The 9,124-nt window shown below is 37.2% G+C and overlaps 2 protein-coding genes across 2 annotated transcripts in view; both read right to left on the bottom strand.

Moving 5' to 3' along the window:
- LOC107753497 (MAP/microtubule affinity-regulating kinase 3-like) overlaps positions 1-2,062 on the bottom strand; it is a 20,475-nt gene extending 18,413 nt beyond the window's left edge. Inside the window, exon 1 of the mRNA XM_016569650.1 lies at positions 1,915-2,062. Within this exon, the coding sequence (XP_016425136.1) occupies positions 1,915-2,062 (148 nt within the window). The remainder of the gene's footprint in view (positions 1-1,914) is intronic.
- A 3,529-nt stretch (positions 2,063-5,591) lies between these two features.
- Positions 5,592-9,124, bottom strand: part of LOC107753496 (serine/threonine-protein kinase MARK1-like) — a 27,534-nt gene continuing 24,001 nt past the window's right edge. Inside the window, exons 2-5 of the mRNA XM_016569649.1 lie at positions 8,553-8,756; positions 7,839-8,042; positions 7,029-7,082; positions 5,592-5,666 (exon numbers count right to left, since the gene is read on the bottom strand). Of these exons, the coding sequence (XP_016425135.1) occupies positions 5,592-5,666; positions 7,029-7,082; positions 7,839-8,042; positions 8,553-8,756 (537 nt within the window). The remainder of the gene's footprint in view (positions 5,667-7,028; positions 7,083-7,838; positions 8,043-8,552; positions 8,757-9,124) is intronic.

The following is a 9,124-nucleotide window of genomic DNA, read 5'->3' as shown; positions in this document are numbered from 1 at the left end:
TCTCGTACTCGAGTGATATTGCTCATATATATATATATATATATTAGGGCTGGGTATCGATTCAGATGTCCCGCTTCGATTCGATTCTCAATTTTTTTGATTACATTCATTGAATATAGTTTTAATACAAATGCTATTGATCTTCATTTCCAGCGATATCGTTGACATGATTGCAAAGATACTATTTAAACTGAACTGAGCTGGATGATGACATCACTGAATTCAATGATGAACTGCCTTTAACTGAAAAATGTGTGTTTACTATTGTCCTTCTGCATTATTGACACACCATTTTCCTAATTAATGCTGTTCAGTTGCTTTGACACAATCTGTATTGTTAAAAGCGCTATATAAATAAAAGGTGAAAATGAGGAAACAACACCAACTGAAGGAAAAATGTAAGCACTTTGTCAAATATATTACAAAACAGAGCTTGAAACTATTAAAAATAAAGTAAAAATATAAATACTATAGTACATAAAACATATGGGTTACGATGGGAATTTTTCTTTATCCATCAGTGTCAGTGAAAGGCGAATATATAAGTGAATATATGACCAATTTTAATTTTTCTAATATATTTTATGAGGCTTTTTTAAATTCTTAAAATGCTAATCTTAAAATTCTTAAAATGCCAATTTGTATGATTGTTATTTTATTGTAATAAACCTTTTAAATAAAATAAAATAAAATAAAAATGGGTAGCAGGTTTGCAAGTAACATGACTGTCCATTTATTTTTAATTAAGCTATTATTCCATAGGGGCTGATTAGTTTGGTTTTTAATTCTAAAAACGTAGAATTCTCATTATTTCTCATGATTATTTTAATTACCTTTACACTAACGTTGCTAATATTCCGTTTTTAATATCACATTCTTTGGTAATTAAGTAAACGTTTAAAATGTTTACAATTATTTATGTTTGATAATAGTGTGTCTGACATTCAGTATGTAACAGTTTTTACTCTAAAGTGCCTTTATTGCTTTTAAATGATAATAAGAAACGATCTGCACCCTATTTGTGCAAAACACCCACAGTGTCACACCAAGAGTGAAAGTGACGAGCGCCCGTCTGAAGGAGAGCAGAGTCGGGAAGAGCTGCGAAAGGTAGAGAGACCCATCAGCTCCATCAACCACGGGCCAGAAACACCCAACAATACAGTCTGACATATCAATCTATCTCATGACAAAGCTGTCCGAGAACGCCTTTGTTCTGCGGTGCGCCTCTTCAGGAGCGGGCCGTTTTCAGGGATCACAAACACATCTATGTGGGAACGCCACTCTAGAAAACACCTCCATACAGAGACTCTAGAATTACACCACATTTTTTTGATCTTAAAAAATTATTTAAAAGTCAATCTCTATAAAAATGCAATAAAATGCATAAATCTCATGTTGTTTGGAGTGGAAACTATTAGATTTGTACTGTAGAAATGGTCATTTATTAACTGGTTTTAACTGCATCAAATGTCTGCCTCATTTGGTCCTTTTTCTACAGTATAGCAGGAAGTCAGTTTTCATTATTTCTACATGAATTGTAGTGTTGACAGCAATAGCCAAGCTGAACCATTCAACCCTATTTATCATTTGTTGATAAAGCAAAAAAATAAATAAATAACAATTATAGAAAATATACATGTTCAAATAATTATAAATCAACATTTGATCCCAAATTAGTCATTTCTTAATTTAAGCTAAATTGCAACGGTGTTACTTGCAACAGTTATTCTTTGATAGATAGATGTGATCTGGAAAATGTGACATTATGATGATGGAAGTAACTGTAGAATTAAAATAACTTGTGCAAAGAAGCACATATTATAGTGGTATTAACAAAACAAGTTAATTTGTTCTCTAATCACCATATATCATTTTGAGCAGAGCAGAGAAGTCTCTTTACATGTGACCTCTGACCTCTGTCTGTCCTGTGGAATGTGTCCTCCCTGTCCTCTGAGCAGTTGGAGGCAGAAACAATGAAGGGAGAAAAAGGGAAATCAAGAAGCTGTGTGTTTTTCTTGGCAGTCTGCTCTGGTAAATAATCAGCTTCTATTTTTACAGCCATAATTCTAAAAACAACCACAGCGACATTCCAGTCACACACTGACAAGCGTGTCATTTCCTGTAGTGGGTCCTGCAGTGCAGTGTGTGTGTGTGAGACGTGATCACGAGCGTGACGTGTCTGTTTCCTGTCACTGGTCCTCAGAGGCTGAACAAACACACTCAGGATGAATTACACTGTAAAGTGAGCATCACTATGAACAACTACATACTCTACTCTAACACTGCAACGAAAAAAATATCAAGGGGAATACTGAAAAACTATGATTTCTGACATAACTGTCCAGCTCTAGATCAGTTTACACTAAAGGTGCGGTCGCATTTACAGTTATCTGGCAAATTTACAAAGGTGAAATCTAGTCGTTTCAATAAGAATCCACAAGTTCAGGAATTTCGTGAAAGATTTCTCCTGCAGCTGAATTCGCGTTGTTGACCAAAAGGAAGCGGCCTGGTTTGAAAATGACTTTTGTTTGAGTTCTGCTTCTTAATCACTACACCTCTAACAATACAGTAGTAGATAATACACCTTTGTTCCTGCGATATTTCACCAAAACTGCGCTAATGTGACTGCGCTTCTGGCAGAGTTATGAGCTGTGCTCTGACGCATTTCAGAATGCACAACACGCAAAAGAGTATGTGTTTGTGGTGTACAATATGTCTAGGATTGTTATATATTGGTAAGATTTAGAACTTTTGCATCTAAAATTGTTTGTTTAATTCATATTTACATTGTGTGGTGTTTGGCAAAAACAAAATAACATGAATAAAAATATACATGAATAAGGGTTTAAAAAAATACTAATACTAATACTAAAAAAATAAGGGTAAAAAATACTAACGTTATAAGTAAATCTCAAAGAGCATATTAAAATAATAAAAAAGGCACGTCATGACCCCTTCAAATACCCATCATTCACAAATCTCTACACATTATAGCTATTATTAGACAAGATTTTGTCTAATTTATAATATTTTCAGCTACCAATAAAAGTACTCTAAGCCTTGTTTGACAAACTGTACCTGTTATTTTCCCCCTCCAAAATCAGCACAGAAAACACAAAGGTCATCAGACTGCGCCTACTAATTATTCACAATGGCGATTAAATGAGAATCCATTTAAGAAACCATCAAACGCTGGTTGAGAGAAGATGGGCGCGTATAAGAGCTCATAAAAGAACAATGACACGGAGGTTGTGGAATGCTCTCGGACATGTTTCGGTTAGCCGATAGCAATGAATCACATGCAGTGCTGGGTAAGATTCCAGCAGAAGCGGCATCTTCATCGCTGAACACTGATTCTGGATGAACAAGCGTACTGGAAGAGAAGTCATGACGTCAGGCGTTTAACAACATGAAAGAGTAACTGGATGATCCCTGTTGGGGGAGGAGGTAAAACTACTGTATTTACAGACGAGTGTGTGTGTGTGTGTGTGTGTGTGTGTGTGTGTGTGTGTGCGCGCGCGTGTGTGTTTACTGAATCTGGATGAACAAGCGTACTGGAAGAGAAGTCATGACGTCAGGCGTTTAACAACATGAAAGAGTAACTGGATGATCCCTGTTGGGGGAGGAGGTAAAACTACTGTATTTACAGACGAGTGTGTGTGTGTGTGTATACAGGCAAGCGTGCGCGTGTGTGTTTATGTGTGTGTGTGTGTGTGTGCGCGTATACCTCACCAAGAGGTCATTAATCTTGCTGTCGAAACGTGAGGCAGGAGAGATCAGTGTAGGTATCATTGACAACCTCACTGTCAATCTGTTCAAGCAATGCTAATGTGAACATCAAACAAACAATGGAGGACGGGCCTCATTAACATATTCAAATTACATGATAATTGCTTGTATGGAAATAAAACTTCACTTTCATTCATTTGGAATACACTTTTATCCAAAACAAGGTACAGTAGATTAATTTTATCAGTTAAATGAATGTGTTTCCTGGGAATCAGTCACATGACCTTGGCATTGCTACAGGCGAGCTACACTAATATATAAAAAAACAACATAATTTAACAATGTTGTGTTCTCATAGAGGTCTTAAAGCAGAGAATTCGAAACGTCATTGTGAACGCAGGGTTGCTCTGTACCGAAGTGATCAACGCAATCCTTTCATTAACAGCCCTTCATCAAATGCCGTTAGTGACGTGTAGAGCTGTGCAATTAATCGAAATACGGTTTTGATTTCGGCCTCCAACGATTATGAAAATACAATAATCGAGATATAACGATTATTGCGCCACATTCCGCCCCTTTTCCAGCATTGCGGTTTTGCTCCTCCATAAAAGCCCAATTTCACGTGCAAATCAGTAAAATTATGTAACGCGACTTTCGCAAACTGGGACGTGCTTGATTTATCAAAGGTTATTAGATTTATTCATGTTTTTAAAAAGACCTCTAACACTAGCTTGCTCTATTCTTTTTCTATTCTATCTGTTTTCTTTTTATTTATTTTATTATTTAAAAAGCCCTTGCTATGTGTGCTGCGTGAGACTTGTTATAGCACTTGCATATCATTGCTCTTTTGTTGATTTTGATTGCTTCCATTGTCCTCATTTGAAAGTCACTTTGGATAAAAGCATCTGCTAAATGACTAACTGTAAACGTAAAAGCACGAAAGAGGATTTCTGTGCGTGCGCTCAGAGATGGAACAGAACACGGATGAGTAAAGTCAACTTTTAGCTTAAGGTGCGCACATAAACCATCAAATACATGCAAAAATTTGTCAAAATGCGACACTTGGTGATTATTCACATAAACCCTCGTCGGTTATGTAATAAGTGAACGTAAACAGTTGAGAATGAAAATACGTGTGTAACAGTAAATTGCGTGCGTGCAGCTCTTAAAGTGACAGCAGCCTAATATTCCTGCTGCCGACTGTGTGCTTAATATTAATCAAACAACAAAAGACAAAGACAAAATCACTCGCTGCTCTTGACTGAAGGACTTTGTAGCTTTAATAAGAAACAAAGAAAGTTTAATTCTTACAGTGAAGACTATGCTGTTTTATTTTACATTCAATTTCTGTAGTAGGCTGTTATCTGAATACTTTAGACTTGCACTGTTTGTTTCATTTGTATCTTTTTTTTTTCTATTGTATTTGTCCTTTCCTTTTTTTATTACTGACCGTTTAATTTTTTTCAATAATTTTTAGGGACTTTTTTGTTTTTTTACTAATATTAGTTACCCTAGTATTCTGCTGTGGTATTGAGAATTGTGAAATTCCGCTGGTCTCTAGAATGAAGATGTCATAGCAACCTTATTTACAGAAATTATATATCTCTATCTTTACATAAATCACTCATATAAAGTTTGGTCATGTGGCTCACTTATAATCATGTTAAATAATCGTGCAGTGCCGTCATAATAAAAGTCCTGCCTCGAACGCATCGGCCAAACAGAAAAACTTATCGGCCAATGCCTGAAAAATGTCAAATATCGGTCGATATATCGGCCTTGGCGATATATCGGTCGACCACTAATCATGATTATGATTTTTGGCATAATCGAGCGGCCCTAGTGATGTGTACAGTCAGAGGTCACAAACGGAAGTCATCTGTGACCATCTGATCCTGGCTGGTCCTCGTCTTGTTTAGGACCACACTTCCAAAAACCTTTGGGAATTTATTCAAGACTCACTTGGAATTTCAAAACCCTCAAGAGGAGGATGGAAGACGGGGGAGGGAAACGATTTGTATTTTTTTTCCCCGCAATGCATTTTCGCAAAATCCATTAGGTCAGCGGTAGGGATGTAACGATTCACTCAACTCACGATTCGAACAGAGGCAAGATGAAAAGAAAAAATACCATCTAAACTTTTCTAAAGACATTAAGTTCCCCTCAGACATGGATTCATATAAACTCCTACCCCTAAATGAATCGCGATTTGTTTAGCATCTCAACCGATTTGAATCGTCACATATTTTAATCGATTTTCAACCGGCTCGCTGTTAATCGTTACATCCCTAGTCAGCGGTTCTCAAATTTTTTCTCTTAAATCTATTAAATCTAAGCTTTACAAGCCATTTAATGAGGTCTTTAATATTAGCCCACTAATGGAAGCGGTATGAAGAAAATGTCACGCTTCTACAACTCTAGACTCACCGGCTATCATCATTTACGACGGCTTCGTGATTTTGGAAATCTCCCACTGAGAGAAAGGACGGGAATATTGCTTTAAAATGTTCAGTGGACACTAACAGTGAGGATTTCTCCGCTGCAGGCTGATGGACTTGCATGAGCTCTGATGTTGCTCTCATCACGGGAGGCTGCATCATTCTCTTTAAGGCCATCGCTGCTTATAAAAGCCAAGAAACTCTGACATTTTCTGCTCCAAGACAAAAAGGCAAGCCCTTTATTCACTGTTATCATCATGCAGCTCAGCAGATATTCATGTTGGATTGAGAACATTTGATCTACCTGACTGTCTCTCTCTATCTACAGTATCTATGAAAATGCTAAAACATGCAAGCAGTGTGATAAAAATGCTAGCAACACGCTAACACTGCCTAGACACATGTTATAACATGCTAGCAACACGCTAAAGTCTATTTTAACTGAATAAGTACATAGTCTGAGTTGCGCTGCATGTTTCAGAGTGAAGTGTTGCAATTTCACTACTGTTTACTACCCTGAACTAGATTCTCAGTCCAGGAAAACATCCTCTGAGATCTGCATTTGTTCAGCAGTAATATAACGACCATATTATATATTTTTTTTGTGATCGAATATGTATCTTGGTCAAAAGCATATTGCACCCAAAACGTGATGCAAGATGCAAACGCAATATTCTGAGGATGAAAATCACTAGATTTTAGAAGGTTAGTGACACAAAAAACATAATTTTACCATACAAATGTCAAAACGTGCGAAGAACTTGTCAAAAAGATTAAGATTTCACATTGCGAAATAACTTTCATCACAATTAAGCAACAAATAGCCCAAATAAAAACGGGTTCGGGACACTGAGCTCTCACCTTTTGTAGGCTTGTGGGGTTGAGCTGTGTTTTATCGATGATCTTCACCGCGACCTGAAAGACAAACACAGTGTTAGTATGAAACGTGTTTATTTATAGATTCCTATAAATAGCCGATACGTCTGAATATCTAAAGGCTATGGGGCATTCTCGTCATCATCCCTCCCCGCGTCACAGCAAAACCATTTCTTACATAATCTGGGCTTTCTGATTGTCCTGCGAGTGGCTCTGACGTACAGCCTGTTCAGTAATGCATGCTGCTTCTAGCACTAGAGAAGTGTCTTTATTTTCAAACACACAATAATCTCTCCAGCTTCCCTGAATGAGGGAGAACTGAGGGTCGAGAGTCAAACAGGACAGATGTGTAATGAGATTTGTTTTCTGAGTTACGTTTGTGAAGTAATGTGTAAACGGAAATGCACAGTCTGTACACCTTTCACACTAACCTCTGTTCATCAGGACTGCTGTGTTATTATTTGAATGTTTTGTTTTCCTATATTGGTCTGTTATAATGGTACCAATTATTGCATATTTTCCCGTCATGTAAAAACCAAACCACTTTACATGTTGCTCAAATAGTTTCTTCTTCCTGTCCATCAGTGCACCACACTTTATGGCAACAGTCATAAATGGAAAAATAGTTGAAGGGTTAAGCTTATATACGACCTAAAATAATCACAATATGTATCTATGAAAAATTAAGTATCAAATGCTGGAACGCCTGCCGATTTCCATCCTCCAAATATGACAATGTAGTAAAAGTGTTCGCATTATTACTGTATATGTCACATTAAATATGTATCTGCTCACCTCTCTTCCTGTTAAAACATGGCGGGCAAGTTTGACTTTAGCAAAGTTGCCTTTGCCGATGGTTTTGAGGAGTCTATAGTTCCCGACGTGAGGCTGTTCGTCTGTGAGGGACGCCACTGAGTTGCGGCAGCGCGGGAGACTCTGACGACTCGCTGATTTCGTGGGAGGTGCTGGTGTGTCCGTGTAGCCATCGACAGACGTGTGCTGACAGACAGAAGGAAAGCGTGTTAGATTCAAATTACATGTTTAAAAAAAAAAAACTTTCAGTGTAAGAGGTTTTTCAAATGGATTAAAAAAATTATGGCATGTTTAAAAAAAACTACATTTGAGGCTTTATTGCAGTGCACACACTCAACCCTACTACACTATCCTAAATAATTTACAAAACAACAAAAAATGTGTTGATATCATTAAACTAGGGCTGGGTTTTGACACAAATTTCACGATTCGATTCGATTCTCATTCACAAGCTTGCGATTCCATTCGATTACCAATTCGATTCGATTCAATATTGATTATTTTTTATATATATTAGGTACAGTGCATGCCAAATTGTGTCAAGGAAAAATAAATCCCTCAACTAATGCTGTAAAATATACATGAGAGTCAGTTGGTACTACATTATAATATTGAAGGTTAAAATTGACTGATTTGTGTTGTACAACTGATTAAATTGCACTTAATGAATGTCACATTAAATATGTATCTGCTCACCTCTCTTCCTGTTAAAACATGGCGGGCAAGTTTGACTTTAGCAAAGTTGCCTTTGCCGATGGTTTTGAGGAGTCTATAGTTCCCGACGTGAGGCTGTTCGTCTGTGAGGGACGCCACTGAGTTGCGGCAGCGCGGGAGACTCTGACGACTCGCTGATTTCGTGGGAGGTGCTGGTGTGTCCGTGTAGCCATCGACAGACGTGTGCTGACAGACAGAAGGAAAGCGTGTTAGATTCAAATTACATGTTTAAAAAAAAAAAACTTGCAGTGTAAGAGGTTTTTCAAATGGATTAAAAAAATTATGGCATGTTTAAAAAAAACTACATTTGAGGCTTTATTGCAGTGCACACACTCAACCCTACTACACTATCCTAAATAATTTACAAAACAACAAAAAATGTGTTGATATCATTAAACTAGGGCTGGGTTTTGACACAAATTGTATTGTAATGCTTTATTGGGTGGTTGTTCTGCACGCTTAATAAACAAACTCCAGCTGGTCCAAAATGCAGCAGCTAGAGTTCTTACTAGAACCAGGAAGTATGACCATATTAGCCCGGTTCTGTCAACACT

This window comes from Sinocyclocheilus rhinocerous, unplaced genomic scaffold (assembly GCF_001515625.1).
Source record: "Sinocyclocheilus rhinocerous isolate Xijiao unplaced genomic scaffold, SAMN03320098_v1.1 scaffold1523, whole genome shotgun sequence".
NCBI lineage: Eukaryota > Metazoa > Chordata > Actinopteri > Cypriniformes > Cyprinidae > Sinocyclocheilus > Sinocyclocheilus rhinocerous.
The sequence above is the reverse complement of the archived record's forward strand: the minus strand, read 5'-3'. Positions and strand labels throughout refer to the sequence as shown.